Here is a 22226-nt window from a genome sequence, read left to right on the forward strand (position 1 = left end):
CTCAATCCCCTCTTTTCTGTGACAGCCATCAAGTACTGGAAAACAGTTATCATGTCCCCTCTAAACTTTCTCTTCCTTAGGCTAGATCAGGGATCTGCAAACTTGGCTCTTTTAAGACTTGTGGACTTCAACTCCCAGAGTCCCTCGGCCAGCTTTGCTGGCTGAGGAACTCTGGGAGGTGAAGACCACAAGTCTTAAAAGAGCCAAGTTTGCAGACCCCTGGGCTAGACATACCTAGTTCCTTTAACCATTCATCATACAATTAAGCCTCCCCAGACCCCTTATCATCTTTGCTGGTCTTCCCTGCACTATTTCTAGAGTATTAGTGTATTTGGTGACCAGCAGGATACACAGTATTCCAAGTATTGGCCTCACTAGTGTACTATAAAATGGTATTATCACTTCTTGTGACTTGATGCTATTCCTCTGTTGATGCAGCCAAAGACTGTATTGGGTTTTTTGGCAGCTGTGGCACCATGCTGGCTCATACTTAAATTGTGGTCTGTTAGGACACCCAGATCTCTCTCACACTTATTACTGCTGAGCCAGGTACCACTTATTTATTTATTTATTTATTTTATTTATTAATCGTATTTATATACCGCCCTATCTCCCGAAGGACTCAGGGTGGTTCACAGGCATTTAAAAAACATAAAACACATAAATACAATATAAAACAGTTAAAAAACTTATTCCATAAGCCCGTTAAATTAAAATATAAAAATAAAAGCCAATTAAAACCCATGAATTTAAAATCTAGCTCAGTCCTGCACAATTAAATAAGTATGTTTTAAGCCCGCGGCGGAAGGTCCGAAGGTCCGGAAGCTGCCGTAGTCCGGGGGGTAGTTCGTTCCAGAGGGTGGGAGCCCCCACAGAGAAGGCCCTTCCCCTGGGCGTCGCCAGACGACATTGCCTCGCTGACGGCACCCTGAGGAGACCCTCTCTATGAGAGCGCACGGGTCGGTGAGAGGTATTCGGTAGCAGTAGGCGGTCCCGTAAATAACCCGGCCCAATGCCATGGAGTGCTTTAAAGGTGGTCACCAAAACCTTGAAGCGCACCCGGAAGGCCACATACTTATTCTGTATCTGTGCATTTGGGTTTTCCTGCCTAAGTGGAGGACTGTACTTTTCTTACTATTGGACTGCATCTTGTTGAAACAGCCCAATGCTCAAGTCTGTCAGGATATTTCTCAATTTTGTATCATAATATATATAATATAATAACAGAGTTGGAAGGGACCTTGGAGGTCTTCTAGTCCAACCCGCTGCCCAGGCAGGAAACCCTACACCATTTCAGACAAATGGCTATCCAACATTTTCTTAAAAATTTCCAGTGTTGGAGCATTCACAACTTCTGCAGGCAAGTTGTTCCACTTATTGATTGTTCTATATCAATCTTCGAAAGCGTTAGCAATTCTTCCCAGCTTGATGTCATCTGCAGATTTGATGAGTTCCCCTTCTATCCTTCATTTGGATGACTTATGAAGATGTTGAAGAGTAATGGGCCCAAAACAAAACATTGAGGTATCCCAGTGCATGCTTCCCTCCATGTAGATGTAGTTCCGTTAAGGACTACAAACTAAGTGCAGATGGTCAGCCAAGTACACATTCAGTTGGTGATGGTACTGTTTATCCTACATTGTTCTATCTTACCAAGAAGCAAGTTGTAGTCTACTTTGTCAAATACCTTATTGAAGTCCAAATATACCATAGCCTCAGCATTTCACTGTGAATGTCATTCTGTTGTATAAAAGGATATCCAGAATATAAGCAGCCTCTTCAGAAAAGTAATTCCCCTCTTACAAAATGAAACTGCTGCTTCTTTTATGTTTAAACTTTGTTCAATGGTCTCCTTCCTTCATGAAGCCCTACTTTGCACTTCTGACATTGGAAACGTCAGCTCTGATCATCAGCAGATTTGGGATTCCTGCCCTGGGTAATGTCTTAATATCTGTGGGTACCAATTTGGGGATCTAGGCTTGATCAACTCTCCCCTCAAGACATTTGACTAATATTTTTTCAACAGGGGGGAGGATTGCTTTATGATTTTTAGTTAGGTGAGTAACTAAATTTGCTTTGAATTTTTGCTTTGAGTCAGATTTTTGTCGCCTAATGCATTCCACCTCTTCTTGCGCCTTGTTTCCATGTAGGAGAGCAAATAAATAAACTAACCCAAACCATTGCTTCTTATCAGGAATGGTGCATTCCATCCAGACAATTAAACATAAAAAGAGATGAAGCTGCAAGTGAAACTGCCCTGTAAATAAACCACTTGAAGTATTTTGGTGGATGATAATTATACATTGAGGAAGCAGATTAATTAAAGCTAGACATAAGAGACAGAGAAGGAAGCTTGCAAGCCTAGCATTTTTTTTTTTTAATTCCACGCTATTTCCCATATGACAAATATTTTTTGCTCAGGAGCATAGATTCTAGCTGCTAGGCAAACCAAACCCAGGTTGTTTCATGTAATTTTTTTTATTTTTTTGCATCCCGTGCACCTCTTGAGCCATATAAAAGAGAGAAGCCCTGATTGCAAATCAAAGGGACTCTCTTGCCTTCGCTCTTCTGCTTCTCCCTCATTCCACTGCTTCACTAATAGTTTGCTCAACTCTTTTTTTAAAAAAACCCCAAAACACCAATCCTAACCATGAACATACCTGTCGGGTCTCGATGCTTAGGTGGATCAAGGCGATTTTCCTCCGCTTCTATGGTGGGTGGCCGGAGTTCTGCTTCTCCATGCCAGTCGTATGGAAGACCATGTGGGACTGGTGGCTACTCCAGCATGAGTCTGAATAATTTTGGTGGGGGAAGCCAAAGAATCTCTTACAGCCAAGGCTATGGAGGACAAATCTATGGAGGAGTTGGTGGACAGCGCATGGGAATGGGTGGGCAGGTGATGGGAATGGGGGGTCTTGGTTATGGTGGAGGGTTTGGTGGAGGTTATGGGGGCGCTGAGTGCCAGAGTGGATTTGGAGGATATGCTAGAATGGGCAGCATGACTAGCACCAGAAGCGAAGGGATCCGTGGGGTCTCTATTGACGAGCGCCTCTTGAAGCCACTTTCTCTTGGAGTTGATCCCGAGGAGCATAAAGCACGGACCCACGAGAAAGAAGAGATGAAAACCTTGAACAACCAGTTTGCTTGCTTCATTGATAAGGTAGGAGTTTGTCCATCCTTCTCTTCTGATTTGATTTGATTATGATTTGATTGCTTATGATTTAGTTGCTTATTCGTAACCTATGACTATCATTAAGTGTTGTGCCTTATGATTCTTGACGAACGTATCTTTTCTTTTATGTACACTGAGAGCATATGCACCAAAGACAAATTCCTTGTGTGTCCAATCACACTTGGCCAATAAAAAATTCTATTCTAGTCTATTCTAGTCTATTCTAGTCTAGTCTAGTCTAGTCTAGTCTTTTTTTCAGCTTTCAATTTTAAATGTTTAAGAATAATTTGGGATAATCCATCTATCCCCCTTTCTTTATCTCTTGCTATACACTTTCCTCATTCTAGAACAAACATCTAGGAGATGCTCCCTGTTGCATTCTTCTTGCCGTGCTAGCAATGAATTATAAGAAATCTTTCCTGATTTATGACATTCCGTAAAGAGGGACTTACGTGCTTGCTTGTGTGCATCGAGAGAGACTGGGAATATAGTTAGGATTCAGATTGCCAGCTCTGTTATCTTAATAAATATGATAAAAACCCTAAGACAGAGATCAGCATTATGCTTCTACTGAATAGGAGGGTGGGGAGAAGTTTTTTTTCTAAGGGGGAAATTTTGAACCAGGAATTTTGTGGCCTGAGATTTCCTTCATTAAATGGCAATAGCTTCAGTTCCTTCCATATCCATCTTTTCACTTTGCTCTTCAGACCTACTGCAAATATATTCTATTATTCTACTCTTCCCATGTTATGACCCATCATATGTCAATCAAAACTACCTGGTTTTTCTAACCCTAATTCTAGCCTTGTTCCAACTTCAATTAACATTAGGATTAATCCTCATATTTTTTTTACAAGTGATAGTATTATCCAACCTTATATTTGCTGAATAGAAAATCCTTTTTTTAAAAAAAAAAAAATCCGAAATGAAATTATAACAGGGGAGGGACGCAATTGATTTGGCTAGGCAGACAAGTGGAGAAGGCATTCATGAATGTAATTGTTTCATTAAGTTATTACCTGGATCTGTATAGATCCATTTCATGAGAATAAGATATCTGAATAGGAAACGGGGGTTGAAATCCTGATTCACTGTAATCGAACTGAAAATTGAAGGAAGCAGTAAAAATTAGAAGCTGTTTCCTCCCTTTCCATTTTATTTTCTTCCAATTTTAAATATATGTCCTCTAATCTAATGATAAATCAGAGCCACAAAATCATATCATGATCAGTCACTTATTCAATTCAAATGAGGGTCGGTCAGCAATTGTGAGGTCATCTGAATACATGAAGCATTTTGCCGTTGCAAAAATACACTTGCCAAAATGAGTTAGAATATCTGGGGCCTAAGAGTCAGTTTGATGTAGTGGTTAAGACATCAAATTAGAAACTGGGAGAGTGTGACGTCTAGTCTCACTTTGTGCATGAAGCCGGCTGAGAAACCTTGGGCTAGTCATGTTCTGTCAACCCTAGAAAGGAGGCAATGGCAAACCACTTATGGAAAATCTTGACGAGAAAACTACAGAAGCTTGTTGGACACAACTGAATGGAAGAAAAAAAATAATATCTGGAGCTCAATATTTTGGGCATTTGTTTTATAAAAGGTAGCTTCCTTTAAGTTGAGCTCAGCTGCTGAACTTTACAGGAATATATTCTTTACTTTGTTATCTATTATATGGATATTATTTGAAACAGTAAGATTGCCATACTCTTCTTCTGAAATGTTTTTTCAGGTTTCAAGTCTAACTGACAACCTTGGCATTCATTAGAAGTCACCCATCCAAATACTAATCAGTTTTGACCCTGCTTAGCTTCTGGCCTAAACAGGATCTTCCCACTCTCTTCATACCTCATACTCTAAACCAGGGGTCTCCAACCTTGGCAACTTTAAAACTTGTGGACTTCAACTCCTAGAATTCCTCAGCCAGCTTTGCTGGCTGAGGAATTCTGGGAGTTGAAATCCACAAGTCTTAAAGTTGGCAAGATTGGAGACCCCTGCTCTAAACAAAAAACTCCAGAAATTGCTTTCTTTTTATTTTCATCGTGAAATTCCTTTTAGTTTTTTCTTTTTAGCTCTATGTTCTGGGCTGTGCTTTGTAGGTTTATACTTTGTAGTCTACTGTATGTTTGGTTAATTCATCATCAGCAGGGACATAAATTCATATTGTCCATTCTGCCCATCAATTAAATGACTAGAAAAAAACATTTCTAAATTATTTCAGCTTGGGCTCAACCATCTTAGATCTATGTCATGAGAATAAGATATCTGAATAGGAAACGGGGGTTGAAATCCTGATTCACTGTAATCGAACTGAAAATTGAAGGAAGCAGTAAAAATTAGAAGCTGTTTCCTCCCTTTCCATTTTATTTTCTTCCAATTTTAAATATATGTCCTCTAATCTAATGATAAATCAGAGCCACAAAATCATATCATGATCAGTCACTTATTCAATTCAAATGAGGGTCGGTCAGCAATTGTGAGGTCATCTGAATACATGAAGCATTTTGCCGTTGCAAAAATACACTTGCCAAAATGAGTTAGAATATCTGGGGCCTAAGAGTCAGTTTGATGTAGTGGTTAAGACATCAAATTAGAAACTGGGAGAGTGTGACGTCTAGTCTCACTTTGTGCATGAAGCCGGCTGAGAAACCTTGGGCCAGTCATGTTCTGTCAACCCTAGAAAGGAGGCAATGGCAAACCACTTATGGAAAATCTTGCCGAGAAAACTACAGAAGCTTGTTGGACACAACTGAATGGAAGAAAAAAAATAATATCTGGAGCTCAATATTTTGGGCATTTGTTTTATAAAAGGTAGCTTCCTTTAAGTTGAGCTCAGCTGCTGAACTTTACAGGAATATATTCTTTACTTTGTTATCTATTATATGGATATTATTTGAAACAGTAAGATTGCCATACTCTTCTTCTGAAATGTTTTTTCAGGTTTCAAGTCTAACTGACAACCTTGGCATTCATTAGAAGTCACCCATCCAAATACTAATCAGTTTTGACCCTGCTTAGCTTCTGGCCTAAACAGGATCTTCCCACTCTCTTCATACCTCATACTCTAAACCAGGGGTCTCCAACCTTGGCAACTTTAAAACTTGTGGACTTCAACTCCTAGAATTCCTCAGCCAGCTTTGCTGGCTGAGGAATTCTGGGAGTTGAAATCCACAAGTCTTAAAGTTGGCAAGATTGGAGACCCCTGCTCTAAACAAAAAACTCCAGAAATTGCTTTCTTTTTATTTTCATCGTGAAATTCCTTTTAGTTTTTTCTTTTTAGCTCTATGTTCTGGGCTGTGCTTTGTAGGTTTATACTTTGTAGTCTACTGTATGTTTGGTTAATTCATCATCAGCAGGGACATAAATTCATATTGTCCATTCTGCCCATCAATTAAATGACTAGAAAAAAACATTTCTAAATTATTTCAGCTTGGGCTCAACCATCTTAGATCTATGTCTAAACTGTATGAAGCTATTGCTGTAAGAGACATGTTTGTCTACTGCAGGTGAACTATAAAAATGTGAACTATACCATTTTAATTCCCAATGGTAGACAAAGGTATAATATTTATTTAAACTACTTCCCACATAAGGCTCCTGAAGTGTCAGTAGTGAATTATCAACCAACTAATTCTCAAAGCAGTAGGCAAGAAAAAGAATACGTAAAATACCATAGATAATTCAGGAATGCAAAAGCTATTATAATTGGAGTAGTATGCCAAACATGATAGCAATAAAATATTTAAATGTTTTGTCAAACACTCAAGAGAAAAAAATAATTTAAAGTCAATCCATGACAAATCAAGTTAATTAAGCACCAAACTCTCACAAAAGGAAGGCCTTGGTAATGATTCACCTCAAACACATCATAAGCAATCAACAGCAAGGCCTCTTCTGAGAAATATTATATTTGCACAAACAAGACAAAAGTTGATTATCATCCCTACACATCAGAGAAATAGGGCTACATACAAGATGACGTTTTTTGAGAAATTTTGAAATATCGGCCTGTGCCCCCTCTAGTTTTGGAAGTTCACAGATGGTATGGTTCAGCATTCTCCATTTGGCTCCTTCCATATATCTTAGGTCTAGAATTCTTAGACTTCCCAAGAAAATGGGCCAATATAGCCCTCAGGCTGGAAAGTCTGAGGAACTGTAATTCCAGCATATCTCCAAGAGACAAACTTGGATCTGTATAGATTGTTTCAGAATTGAGCTCAGATGCTCAACTGATTGAAGCATAGATACTGCAGATTGATGGATTGATAGGGGAGTTTTGAGTAATGTTCAATTCCCCCACCCACTGCATTTTTCTCGCCAAGCCAAGGATTAATTAGCTCCCTTCCCAAATTCTCCCCATTGGCCCCATCTCTCTTTCCATCTGCTTACCTGTCACGAAATAAGAGCATCGGCAGGCAAAGTGAGCAGGTGAAAAGAATTGTTCCTTGTTTGACAGACAGCTGGTACTCCAGGGCACAGAACCTGGGGAACTGTGAGAAAAATAGTTTGCCAAGCATAGCTATAATTTCAGAGAGCAATAAGTAGGTGTGGTTCTTTCCTGAATGCACTGACTATAGCAAACAACAGGCTATCGCTGCATCTGTGAAATGGCCTTCAGCTTAAAATAAACACACAAAAGACTAAAATTGTGTTTGATTCATACCGATTTCAAGTGTTTTCTCAGGGAGGATGCACAATCTAGGTTACACATAATTTGTGCTTTTTCATTAGATTATCAGATGCCCAGGAAGGTGGAATTACTGTAGCTTTAATAATAATAATCTAGAAGCAAGTGACACATCCTGAAGTCCCTTGAAGCTATCTCACTATTAAAGATGCAGGATTCCCTGGGTTATTTGTTATAAGGCCACCCTCAGCTAATCCACTACGAGAAACTGGTTTAGTTGGAAGACTTACTGGAGAGATTGTTTCTTTCAGGTTCGATCCCTGGAGCAGCAAAACAAAGTTCTTGCTACTAAGTGGGAACTCCTGAATCAGTATGTTCAACCTACTCGGAAGAACCTCGAAGCCTACTATGAGAATTTCATTGGCTCACTTAAGAAACAACTGGAATGTCTCCTAAGTGAAAGAGAAAAACTGGAACACGAGCAGAAGAACATGCAGGAACTAGTTGAGGAATATAGGTCTAGGTGAGTAAACATATTTGGAAGATTGAAGCTTGGCAATATACTGAAATCCCCTCCCCAGATAAGAATCTGATCAGCCGCATTTCAAGATAAGGTCTATCGGGATTTATGGAGGATCTAAATACAGATAGTCCTCGATTTACATCCACAAGCACGGCCAAAATTTATGTTGCTAAGCAAGACATTTGTTCAGTGAGTTTTGCCCTATTTTACGATCTTTCTGGCCACAATTGCCAAGTGAATCATTGTAGTTGTTAAGTTAGGTCAGGGGTCTGCAAACTTGGCTCTTTTAAGACTTGTGGACTTCAACTCCCAGAGTTCCTGGCTGAGGAACTCTGGGAGTTGAAGTCCACAAGTCTTAAAAGAGCCAAGTTTGCAGACCCCTGAGTTAGGTAACTAACAGGGTTGTTAAATAAATCTGGATTCCCCATTGACTTTGCTTGTTGGTGGGTCACTGACAAAGGGGACCACATGACTCCAGGACACTGCAACCATCATAAATATGAGTCAGTTGCCAAGTACCTGAATTTTGATCAAATGACCATCAGGATGCTGCAATAGTCATAAGTGTGAAAATGGTCATCAGTCATTTTTTGTTGGGATTCCAAGTAACACCCCGCTCGGTGCTGTTGTACCTTCAAAGGGTCACTAAATGATAGTCGATAGACCTAGCTGTATTTATCCCATCTGCCATTTCTCCAGATGTGCTGGGGCTGCAATTCCAGCCAGTGAGACTGAGAATTTTGTGAGCAGCAATCCCAGTGAAACTCAGATTGAAAAAGGCTGATCTAAGTTGTATTGTCTTTACCACTGAGTTCATAATAGCCTTCCCCCCACCACCACCATCCTAGCATTTTTCCCACAAAGTGCAGGCCAGATCTTCTTTTGTCAGGTCAGCCAAGTGTTGATCCATCGATTGTGACAGGAATCAGCTGACTGGCTTGTCACCAGATTCTGACATTCTGGGCAGAGAGGAAGTGACCGGCTCAAAATCACCCAGAGGCCTTCATGACTAGAGGCAGGATTGAGAACTCGGCTTCCTGGTTTCTAGCCTGGTGCTTTAACCACTAGTGCAGAGATCTTCAAACTTGGCAGCTTTAAGACTTGTGGACTTCAACTCCCAGAATTCTCTAGCCAGCATAACTGGCTGGAGAATTCTGGGAATTGAAGTCCACAAGTCTTAAAGCTGCCAAGTTTGAAGATCTCTGCACTAGACCAAACCAGCTCTCTACATGATATGATAGCTCCAGGATAGTAATTACAGTGTAAGAACAAGAGGTGTTTATTTTCTTTCTTTTTTTACTGTTCCAGTTTATATGGAACACCTTGAGTATCATCAGCCTACTTCTTTTTTTTTAAAAAAAAAGCTTTAAAAATTAGTTTTCCAACAAATACCTAGGGCTTTGCTTGAGTTTCAAATTGTTGCTTAGGTAGTTCACTATTTGAAGGATACATTAACTGTTGTGGTATTTTGCTTATTATATGTAAGCCGCCTGGGGGTGAGTCTGTTGGTCTTGAAGAGAACCTAGAGGTCTTTTAACTAAATGAATGAAAAAGTGGCAAAATTACCTGATGAAAACATACCAGTGAGACCTGCTCTCGATTTAAATGTTTCTGACATTAAGAACCAGCCTTTCTTTCTCTCTAATGCAGGTATGAAGATGAGGTTAATAGGCGTACAACAGCAGAGAATGACTTTGTGCTGCTGAAAAAGGTAATTTTGAAACATAACACAAAATACACGAAACTTTGCACTCGGAGGTTCTTTAATCTAGCTAGACCTCCGGAGATACGTTAAATGATGGCAATAGGTTCATGCGCACAGAGGAAAGACTAAAAAAAAAATTGATTTCTGGGATGAATAGAGTCTAATATCTATTCTTAATCCTGTTTCAAGTTTGCATTCTTTACCCATCAGCATTCTTGGATGGATTTATAAGATTTCACAGTAAACGCTGCAATTTAGGAACATCTGCTTAACAGTCAGCTTGCCTGGCACTTCACGGCAATTACGATTTAAAAATTGTACATGATCCAGCTTTAACCCATTTTGAGATAATATTCAAAAATGTTTTCTTTATTACAACGCCTTAATGAATATATAAACTGCCCCTGATCTATAAAAAGACTTTTTAAACTTCCTTTTAAAATAATAATAATAATAATTTCTTATATGGTTTTCCTCTCTACTTAGGATGTTGACTGTGTCTTCCTCACTAAAGAAGAGCTGGAATCGAAAGTTGATGTTTTAGCCCAAGAATTGGAAACTCTAAGGTGTATCTTTGCAGAGGTGGGTATCTAGTTCTTATGAAACCTGTTGGTAACATATCCATAGAGAGAAAACTCTCTTTTAGGAACATCCAGTGGTGGGATTCAAAAATTTAACAACCGGTTCTCTGCCCTAATGGTTTCTTCCAACAACCAGTTTGTCAAACTGCTCAGAAAGTTAACAACCGGTTCTCCCGAAAAGGCGCGAACTGGCTGAATCCCCCCACTGGGAACATCATACAATTGTGGGTGTGTGGTCCTAACCTATCACAGCTCTAACAGCTTTGCTCAATATGCACTCTTTTTATTGGCATTCTCTTATAAGGTCCTAAAAGAGGCCCAACATACATTAATTGTTAAGCAGTAGAAGGCAATAATATAGGAGTTTACAAGAAACAGGGGAAATGTTTCATTTGAAATTTGGAACAAACTATCGCATTCTGGAGGATCCCGAACCATTTTGGATCAGAACTGGAACCCAGAATGCATTGACTGTTCCAGGTTTCAGGTGAAATATAATCCAGATAGGCCTATAGGGTGAGACAATGCCTATTATTCCCTCTGATACCGTGTTTCCCTGAAAATAAGACCTCCCCCCAAAATAAGACCTTCCAGAAAAATATTTAAATGCATGCGCAGCCAATTCCCGCCATTTCCTCAGGTTAGGGTTAGGGAGACAGAGCTGGAAATCAGGTAAGATGGCAAGAGGATCCCCGTTTTGCTCCACGCACCCCAAAATAATAAGCCTTCCCTGAAAATAAGGCCAAGCACTTATTTCGGGGTTCAAAAAAATATAAGACAGGGTCTTATTTTCGGGAAAACACAGTAGCTCTTCTTGTCAGTAGTTTCCATCATGGTATATTCCACCATTCATCCCATATTCCCAATACCTTCCCATCCCTCTCCCCCTTCAGCTGCAATTACTTCTCTCTCCAATTCCTAGCACGACACACACCCCTGTCCTGTTCATCCACTCATCTTTTCTATCTCTTCCCTCCCTTCCTTCAACCCCTAATGTATTTGGCTTATATCCCATTTCTCCCACCTTCACCTTAAGCAGTTTCTGCCAAGACCAAAACAATCATTCTGTGCGCAGAACAAAACAGTCCCTTATTTGTTCTATGTCTGGGCCCAAACAGCAGAAACCTGTATGTGTTGCATCAAGAACAGCACCCCCAAAAATAACTGGGTTTGGTTTTTTTGCATGCCACAGTCTATACATGTAATGTTTCATGTATCCCTACAAGGATGTAGGCACTTATTTTGGAATCATATGCTCTACAGGAATTAACTCAGTTCAACCACCAAATCTGTGACACTTCTGTGGTTCTGAAAATGGACAATACACGTGACCTGGATATGGACCTCATCCTTAAAAACGTAGAAGCCTGGTATCAGAATATTGCTCACACCAGCAAGCAAGAAGCTGAAGCTTTTTACCACAGCAAGGTGAGTATTAGTTTGATAGATATAGGGACCTTGCTTGGAAAATCAAACAGATCAAGATGCAACAATTGAGTTCTTTGTTTGAGTCAACTCATCCATGAGTTGGGGGCTGTGAAACAAACCTTGGCATGGACTGTCAGATGAGTGGCTTAAACAAAGCCCTTGACCACTAGGAAAAGTAACAATGTCCTCCTCCACTAAGCCTTATTGCCTTCTTCAGATCTTATAAGAGCAGTGGTGGTGCAGCGGTTAGGATGCAGTGTTGCAGGCTAACTCTGCTCACATTGCCAGGAGTTCGATTCCCTCAATAATGACCAGCTCAAGGTTGACTCAGCCTTCCATCCTTACAAGGTCGGTAAAATGAGGAGCCAGATTGTTGGGGACAATATGTTGATTCTGTAAACCACTTAGAGGGGGCTGTAAAGCACTTTGAAGCAGTATTTAAGTCTAAGTGCTCTTGCTCTTGCTATTTCCTGTCCAGCTTATTCCTACAAATCACAGCTATTATAACAGACAGTTATATCCCATCCCTGGTGTGGCCTATACCACAACACACAGCAAATGATGAGGGATATATATATTTTTAATGTTGATATGCTATCGACTGCTCAAATGACAGTAAGAGTGATGCTGATTTTCATTCATTAGATTGCAGAAATTCAGAACAATCGAGGCAAATTCAACGAAGAACTAAAAAACAACCAGCATGAGATTGCAGAGCTCAACAGGATGGTCCAGAGGCTGCAAATGGATAGTGATAATGCAAAGAAGCAGGTAGGGGAGTCAATCTTATTTTATTGCTTCAACTCGAATGAACTTGTTTTCCTACAATAGCAGGTAAACAGATTCTCTGGAATCTTGAGATCTTATTGATCTTACAAAGAGGCTCACTATAAAGAAAAATAAAACTATTGTGGTTTTCTCAGAAGATTCCTCTCAGGTGGTCTTCTGGAATGTCCATTAAATTCAGGGGTGGGCTTCAAAAATTTTAGCAAGGGTTTCTCTGCCTGGTTGCTGGGTGGACCTAGTCAGCCTCCTGCATCACAGTGGGGGGTTGGGATGTTTTTGCCCTCCCCGGGCTCCGAAGGCTTTCCTCGAGCTTCTGGGAGGGTGAAAACGGGCTCCCTGGGCTCTGGATGCCCTCTTCTAGTAGGCCTGTTTTTTGCCCTCCCTGAGCCTCTGCGCGCACCCTGCACTTACCTGCATTCAAAATGGGCATGTGAGGGCTCCTGGGAGGGGAGGAGTGGGTGAGCAGGGCCAGCCAGGATTTGCAGGTTCTCCGAACTGCACAGAATTGTAGCTAGAGGTTCTCCCAAACCCCTGCGAACCCCCAGCAGCCCACCGCTGATTAAATTGCAATGTGTTCTTTCACCCTCATTTTGGAAATACCACAGTGGAAAACTATAAGGGAACCTCTGTGCTATCAAGGTCTTGTTATTATTTTATTTGATTTTGAAGGGGGGGGGAATCCCCTCAAAATAAAATAAAATAATCCCCCTTCCCTCCACAAATGTACATTTGTTTTCTGAGGAGGAGAATATTTGAAGAATAGGGTTGGCTTACCATAAAAACAAATAAGAAAGTCTCTCTTGAATTGCGTTTGGCTTCTAGGACTACTTGCCCCCAGTTTTCCTGAGATATTTTTTTCCCTAGTTTCCTGATCTAACCCTGGGATATTTATTTATTTATTTATTTATTTATTTATTTATTTATTTATTTATTTATTTATTTATTTATTTATCACAACAGTACATGTAAGCATAAGCATGAAATAACTATACGATATATAAGCATATATATAAGCATAAGTATAAAAAAAACTATACGAATTGTATACAATCAAAGGGGACATTGGGACAGGAACGGTAGGCACGCTGGTGCTCTTATGCACGCCCAAATCTTCCAAATCCTAACCATGTTTGAATTGGATTAGTTTTTTTCACAAAAGCCAAAGTCAATGGGATGCTGCCACCTGCTGTGGCTAGAAACAAATAGAAGCTGCCAAAGGCTGGCATATATTGTACAATAAATGGCAATGCCAAAATATGTAATATCTCCATTATGACTTCAAAGAAGCTGTTCAATCATTAAACGCCACCACGTATTAGCTATCTATCTGTTTCAAGGGCTGAAAACAACCATTGAAAAGAATTATAAAATCCAAAAATCAAATGCTAATGGCGATAATTTCAGATTTTCAAATTCTCATAGTATAAACGATCAGTTAATATATAAAGATTTGGGAACATGATACAGAATGGAATTAAATTGAGAAAAGTTGCTAGAAGACAACACCCAGACTAGGAAATAAGATGGGCAGTTTAGGCATACATATTGCAATTCCGTGATTAGACGCCCGCTCAAGAAAACATGATCAGCCTTCACTTCGCAGCAAAACTAAAATGTATTTGAATTAGATTGGTTTACATAGATAATACCTAGTGCCCTGTAACAGCAAAAATCAAAATGAAATAAAGTGAAATTTTTCTAATGTGATCTGGAAGTGGGGAAGAAATCTAAAGTGCAAGTTAAAGCAAGGCCTGGATTAAAAATAGCACAATTACTCCACCACCTGGTTGGCAGGAATATTAAGTCATAACATGCTTATCAAATCCATCTGAGTGAAATATTCAATCGGGAATGATGCCTTCCGGTATATTCCTTTCCTTGGAAATATGGTTAGAGCTCAATGAGTGAATATGTATAAATAATAAATTTAAATTTAAATAATAAATGTATGCTACCACTATTACATCAATAGAACAGAATAGAATTTTTTATTGGCCAAGTGTGATTGGACACACAAGGAATTTGTCTTGGTTCATATGCTGTCAGTGTTCATAAAAGAAAAGAAACTTATAGCAAGAGAACAAAGGGGTTGATACTGCTGGTAGACTCCACATCCTTCCTTCCTTCTTTGGTATCCTTCCTTCTTTCCTTCTTTCCTTCTTTCCTTCCTTCTTTCCTTCTTTCCTTTCCTTCCTTCCTTCCTTCTTTGCTATCACTTGCCTTGACTGCTAGGTCCCCGTCCCATCACTTCTCTGGCCCAAGGTGCCTGTTCATTGCATAAGGAGCTTCTGGACATGTCTATGGAGATTCCCAGACATCCAGGTCATGGTTGCCCCAAAGCTTCTTCAGAACTGAAGAAGCTTCTTGAATGAGAAGTGAAATGTCTTGAAGGAAAAGCAAAGCCCAGTTGCCTTTTGAAAAAAAGTACTTTTGGGATGAGCTGCTGGACAGCAGATTGAACGGTGATAGCGATGGAAGCTGAGTGGGTGGAGAGACATGTACAGTGTTTCAACATTGGGGTGTCAGTATTAAACAACAGGTATCATGGTGGATTTTCACATGCTTAATATGTAGTTTCCCCTATTTCTCAGAGTCCAAGTAACTTCCCTATTTGTTCCATGTGTCTTCCCGATCTGCTTTTGATTCTACCAATGTCCCTGACCAATTTAATTAGCCAAGAGGAAAGACTATGGTTTCTTTAGCTCAGAGGTCTCCAACCCTGGTCACTTTAAGACTTGTGGACTTCAACTCCCGGAATTCTGGCTAAGGAATTCTGGGAGTTGAAGTCCATAAAGTTGCCAAGGTTGGAGACCCCTGCTTTAGCTAGTTTCTTCAACACCCATGGATCAGATTCAACATTCCTCTGTTTCACTCTCCGTCTTAATCAGTTGACGCTGCATTCCCTTAAGCTTTCCTTCTGCTGATCCTAGGTTGCCAGTCTTCAGTCAGCCATTTGTGACTCTGAGCAACGTGGTGACATTGCCCTAAAAGATGCTCGAACTAAGCATGTTGAGCTGCAGACAGCCTACCAGCAGTCGAAAGATAAACTGGCATGCCTGCTCCGTGATTACCAGGAGCTGCTAAATACCAAGCTGGCTCTAGATATTGAAATTGCTACCTATAAGGCACTGCTGGAAGGAGAGGAGAGCAGGTGAGGTGCACTTCTAAATATATTTAGAAAAATATAAAAACACATATTTGCAATGTCCAGCTATCATAAGGGGGTAGCAATCTGTGGTTTTCTCCATAATGTTGGGTTCCTATTCATCCTAATCAATATGGTTGGTAGTCAAGAGTAATTGGAAGGCTGAACACCCAAATCTATCTACTGTAGATTGTTATGTTATACATGTCTGTTATAAAATATGCTAAAATGGGAAACTGGCATTTAGAATGCTAGATTAAAAAGGAAGGCATCAAACTGGTGATATGCTATATTTATAAAAGGAAAGATACTCAATAAATAATCAATGTTATGATTAGGTGGTTTGATTGGGTGAGGCTGGGAATAATGTACTATACAATTCTAAAAATAAAGAATTGAATACTGGATAAGAAATGTCCTTATATACCCATCCTGAGAATGTAAATTAGTTTTATTGGGAGACCTCTATGGTTACGTTTCCAGAATCAGCAGAAAGATATGATTTCCAAAAGATATCATTCTTTGCAACACTTGGAACTATATTTTACTTTCTCTTTATGGAAATCAGATATGTAGCACAAGAATCCACTGAGCTACTAGATGGCAGCAAAGAATTCTCTAGATTTTTGAAACCTGGGAAGACTGATTCCCCTCGTTCAGCTTCTCATAAGCTTTATTATGTTGGTTGCACAGTCATCTAGATGTTTAGACTGGATTTGGCATTTTTAATCCACCTATTGAGTCTTAGGACCTGAGATAGGCAGATGTTGTTTGAGGGTGTTAAAGGTTTTGCAGCAAGGTGTAACCTGTTCCAAGTAAAGTTCATACCTTCTCAGTGTTTTGGACTACAACTTCCTAAATTCTCTACCAGAGAGACCAAACCTTTATTTGTTGAGAGCTTGGGAAGCTACAGACTATCTGTTCTAGAAGTAATCAGGCTGGGGAAGTCTGATCAATAGATGTTCTCTCAACACATAGACAGTTGGACAAGTAGGATGTGAGGCACCTGTAAACAGACCTTCTCTCCCATTTCATTCATTTCTTAACTGTATGGATGAAATCCTCACATATTATACTTGGTGTTATGACACAGGTTGGTAGGAAAGGGTACAATAAAGTCCTTTATTGCTCTGCTATCCCATGACAATTGATCCTACAACATCCAGTAAAGCTCAACTCCAAACTTTCCTGAAGGCAGCTACCCACAGTCAGTGCCACACAATCTCACAAACTAAATCCCATATTCATCACATTCATGATTCACAAGGCAAGAAGGAAGTCCATAGTCCAGAAACAAGGTTCCAAAGCCCACAAGGAAAGGTCCAGAGTCCACAAACAAGGTTCAAAGCCCACAGGGCAGAAATACAATCCAAAGTCAGGGTTTACAATGACTGGGGAAATGTGTGCCGAAGCAAACAATTGTTCCCTGACAAAGACACCCTACTCCAGCCTCTGATTAAAACAGCTCAAGCCAAGCCAGGTGTTGTAAGAATCAGTTTATTGTAAGAAGGGGTGGGGCAGCCTCCTCACCAGCAGCCTCACAAACCTCCTTTGAGCGTTCCTCTGCTCCACCCTCTGTGCCCTCAGAGCCAGTGGAGGAGGCAGCTGTTACTCGTTAGAGGAAATCTGTTCCCTCTCTTCATCACTGCCTGTCTGCAGCCAATCCTCCGCTGCATTTGTGAGGGCAGGCAAACCTCCTCCAATGCTGGAGGGACCTGGGACAGCATAAGCCTCAGCCCCTGGCCTCTCCGGACATTCCAGGATAGACATATCATCCCCATTGGAGGCTCCTGGTTTCAACTTCTCCACCTCTTCCTCCATACCAGGATGCAATGCGGCCATGACACATGGGATCCCCTCACCCACCTTTCTGAGCATCATCAGGACTGAGTTACCAAAATCCAGCCAACATGATGTGGCAGAAAAACGTGGCTTTGCTTCCACTTAAGAGCCAGACGGATTTCTGCAGTTCTGATGTGCTAGCCACAAGCCAGGACATCTTATTTAAATAGTGGTGCTGACCATTATGACGGCGAAGATAGTACTGTCTTTAGACAAAGAATGCAAAATGTTTGTTTTTGAAATATTGAGTGTCTAAAGAATATGGTCTGTATAGCCATCCTGAACTTCTGGTTCCAATTTTCACTTTTCTCATCCTAACAGGATTTACACAGGCAACCCTGTCAGTGTTGGTAAGTACATTCAACATCCCCTTACCACACTTAAAAATGTGCAACCCAATATTGTGTGCTTGATATTTTCAAGCCTGCCATCAAAGTAACAGAACCTCTCTTGTTTGCCACCTTTACAGCAATGGTTAGTGGAGGCTACCCAGTGGGTGAGTGCTCCCCTGGAATGGGAGTCGGAGTGGCCTATGGTGCTGCAGCAGGAAGAGGCATGGAACACAATCATGGGAACTTCAACGGCATGGGAGAAGGCTTCACTAATGGGAGTGCACCTTGTGTCCACACTATGGGCCCCAGGAATACAGGAGGCTCAGGCGGCATGGCAGCTGGAGTCAATCATGGGATGGTCCACGGGGCTGGGTTGGGAGCTGCAGGAGGGGTTAGTGCCAGCAGTGGTGGCTACACAGGCAATGTTACCACCAAGCATGTAATGACCTCTGGAGGTGGCAGACATAACTCAGGTCTTTCTGCAGATGGAAACTGTGCAAATAGTCACCATGGTGGAATACACTATAGTGTAGGAGCCACCTGTGTTTCTGGAGGGTCTGCCATGGGAATGCATAGTCCTGGAGCTGGAGGCATTTCCGGAGCTGTGTTCGGGGCTCCCCGTGCTGAGAGCAGCTCTGGGCTTAGAAATGTCCAAGTCACATCAGTCAGTTCTTCAGTCCGAAAATTTATGTACTAAATCCCAGGCGCTGGGAAGAAGGAACTTCATGTGGAGACAGATGCATGAATCATTAAATTCATGGCTGGGAACAGCCATGCTCTAGATTAAGACCATATTGAGGGTTTGGGGTGTGCCAGGAGCCAGGAGCCAGACTCGGGTATTGGGCCATGGCCATGGCAAATGAATGGGTGGGGCTGGCTCATAGCAAATTCAGAATCAATCCTCTCAAAGGGAAAAATCAGAACCACTCCATTTCTGCCATTCCTTTCCTCCCCCAGAACCAACCCTGATTAATTGCTCAATTTTAGAGACCAGCTAAATGGCTGAAAAGGGTGAAATAATGATGAATAGGCTCTGGGGGGCATGCCTAGGCCTCTGGGATTTCACAGGGCCTCTGGATTACCCACCCCATGGGAAAGAAACAGCCAGACCTTATATTTATTTGAGATAGCTTACTGTAGATTGCTTCAGCACGTAATGGCCAGGGTTTTCTGTCTTTAAGACTCTTCAAGCAGTCTCCAACCATGTATGATCCTTTTCCCTCCATCTAGCCTGGGAATATTTTATTTTTTGCCTGTCTTTGAATTCGGGATTTTATTTTAGTTTTTGATTTTCCTTTTTGCCCTTGGTGCCTAGCAAATCATTTCAGAAAGGGAAGCCACATATTAACTGTCCAAGATGGGATTGCAAATAACATTTCTTTCCCCTGCCTCTCCCCTCCCCTGTGTCAAGATTTACTCTATCCACATTTTAACACTGATCTCTTCTCTTGACTTCTTTGCACCCATTTTCACACTGGAATACTTGCTTTGATATATTTTTCTTCCCTGTTACAACTGGACTTGCAATTAGACTGGGGATGGGGATCACGTTCATTTTCCCACTTGTTAAAAACCTCTTTTTAAAAAAAATTGTATGCTGAGTTCAGAATTGAAATTATGAAATGTTGGGATGAAGAGAGTGATGCGTGTAGGCTGTCTACTTTTGCATTCAGATGTTACTTGGTAAAAGCCAAGTTTCTATCAAAAAAGATTAGTAGAAATTTGAATCCAAATAACACGTTAGAAGGTTTCTTCATTGTAGTGTGAAATTCTGTTGCATCTTTTTAATTAAGTGTGCTTTGCCATAGTTCAATGCATGCATTACTATTCTGATTAAGGATTAGTTGCAAAGGACATACCGGTATATCTTTAATATCTACATTGTTGCTATATTTTGCTCCTTGTTAAGCACTCCACGCTTCCTTCTATATTTTCAATAAATTGCATGCATGCACTTGGCTTCTGCTTCACTTTAGTGTTTTTGTTTCTTGCTTCCTTCTGTCTCTAATTTTTTCTCTGTGAATTGTAAGTAAATATATACATGCTGGCACAGCTCCCTCTGTCAAGTTGACACAGAGGCAAAATTCACACTTTATGTTAGAATTCAAACTTACCCGGCATCTCATTTTCAGAGCTAAATAAAGATTTAAAATGAGCTTTTCAGATCTGCATTTTTCTCAGCTTTGCAGTGTTACTTCCATCAGTGCAAAAATATATTAAATTCTCCATTAAAACACATAATAACACATTAAAGTATGTTATTTACATATAGAATGCCTGAAAGCATTATATTTGGAGAAATCCATACAAGCAAACACAATTTATTGCAGATTTTGCTTAAGAAAAGTTCTGCAGTTTGAATGGGAATAGGATGTTCGACATACTTTGGGTTGTATTAAGCATTAATCATGCACATGAAAAAAGGCGCATTTGAATTCATTCATTCTTTTGAGTTTCCCCTCTGAAGATCAGAAATACTTCCAAGTACCTCTTGTGTGAAGGACCTATACACTTTGAAGTTACACAGCTGCACAACGCACATTGTGAGAAGGTGCAGAAGTTCATTTGAATTGTTTCTCCCCATAAATTGATCCACATAGATTTCCCCTTTATTTTTCTGTCCAAAGAACAATGCCACGACACACTGAGGAACAAAACTAAGCGCCTCTTGGACTTCATCCAACGTTTGATCTGAAGGGTCTCATTTAGACCACATTTTTGTAGTTCTGTACATTTCTGATACAAATTAAAAGCTGTGGCAATATCCCTGTGAATCTGCTCGCTGAGATGGGATAGAGGCAGTGGTGGGATTCAAATAATTTAACAACCGGTTCTCTGCCTTAATGATTTCTTCCAACCAGCAGTTCACCAAACTGCTCAGAAAATTAACAACTGGTTCTCCCGAAGTGCTGCGAACTGGCTGAATCTCACCATTGGATTCAGCCAGTTCCTTGCTCCTTCCACTTCCCCAAGAAAAATTGTGTGACCCACCAAAATGGCATCAATCAAGATGCAACTAGACATATTGTCCTGGAATATTTCTAAACTCAGAACCCCAGTGCAAAGGTATATGAATGGGAAAGTTACATATAAAAAGTTATACATTACAGAACAACATGTATACAAATGAGTATATTTGGGATATATACTGGTGTGTATGTGTGTGACTTACAACAGTTCGCTTAATAACCAAAGTAACAACAGCACTGAAAAAAAGTGACTTTTTTCACACTTACGGCTGTTGCAGCATCCCGATGGTCACGTGATTTATATTTGGATGCTTGACAACTGACTCACATTTATGACGGTCCCAGGGTCAAGCGATCACCTTTCACAACCTTCTGACAAGCAAAGTCAGTGGGGAAGCCAGATTCACTGGGTTAATGATTTAATAACAGCAGATTCATGTAGCAAATGTGGCAAGAGAAGTAATAAAATAGGGAAACCTCACTTGACGAATTTCTCACTTAGCAACATAAATTTTGGGCTCAACTGTGGTTGTATGTTGAGGACTATCTGTATATATATATAGTTTTATGTGCTTGGTTGGTTGATGAGAGAGAGAGAAAGAGAGAGAGAGAGAGAGAGAGAGAGAGAGAGAGAGAGAGAGATCTGTTGACTTGAGAGAGAGAGAAAGAGAGAGAGAGAGAGAGAGAGAGAGAGAGAGAGAGATCTGTTGACTTGAGAGAGAGAGAAAGAGAGAGAGAGAGAGAGAGAGAGAGAGAGATCTGTTGACTTGAGAGAGAGAGAAAGAGAGAGAGATCTCAAGTCAACCAACCAAGCACATAAAACTTTCTGTCATAGCCATCTGTTCCCAAACCAGATTATGCCAAAATAGCCTCTCCATTGTTATTCATAAATCCTCTATATAGAGGGTCACTCTATGAGGGACATAAACTGTCTTTAAATAGGATAGATAAATAAAATAAAAAGGTAACAGCCTGTTATGGCTGGGGCGGGGCATGTATGCAATGCCGGCGTGGCAAAGGATCGAATCTCCTTTTATTGAACCAACCTTCCTCAAAATTCCCACAGCTCACTGTAAGCCCAAGAGCAAGCCTCTAACATGTACACACACATCAAGC

At 40.5% G+C, this 22226-nt stretch overlaps 1 protein-coding gene across 1 annotated transcript; it reads left to right on the forward strand.

Annotated features, from left to right (window-relative positions):
• Nucleotides 1-2650: 2650 nt before the first annotated feature.
• On the forward strand, nucleotides 2651-20100 carry LOC131192197 (keratin, type II cytoskeletal 4-like). The gene is made up of 9 exons (XM_058171125.1): nucleotides 2651-3160; nucleotides 8111-8322; nucleotides 9973-10033; nucleotides 10514-10609; nucleotides 11872-12036; nucleotides 12682-12807; nucleotides 15753-15973; nucleotides 18131-18159; nucleotides 18279-20100. Exons 1-9 carry the CDS (start codon nucleotides 2651-2653, stop codon nucleotides 18836-18838), a joined length of 1980 nt encoding a protein of 659 aa, XP_058027108.1. The 3' UTR covers nucleotides 18839-20100.
• Nucleotides 20101-22226: the final 2126 nt, after the last annotated feature.

Source organism: Ahaetulla prasina, chromosome 2 (genome assembly GCF_028640845.1).
Source record: "Ahaetulla prasina isolate Xishuangbanna chromosome 2, ASM2864084v1, whole genome shotgun sequence".
In the NCBI taxonomy this organism is placed as follows: Eukaryota; Metazoa; Chordata; class Lepidosauria; order Squamata; family Colubridae; genus Ahaetulla; species Ahaetulla prasina.

What these genes read in the sequence shown, in the direction of transcription:
- LOC131192197 (XM_058171125.1), top strand. Translation starts at nt 2,651, where the DNA reads ATGAACATACCTGTCGGGTCTCGATGCTTAGGTGGATCAAGGCGATTT. An exon ending in ACTTTGTGCTGCTGAAAAAG is followed by an intron (nt 10,034 to 10,513) that starts GTAATTTTGAAA and finishes CTCTCTACTTAG; the next exon opens with GATGTTGACTGTGTCTTCCT. An exon ending in TAAGGTGTATCTTTGCAGAG is followed by an intron (nt 10,610 to 11,871) that starts GTGGGTATCTAG and finishes TATGCTCTACAG; the next exon opens with GAATTAACTCAGTTCAACCA.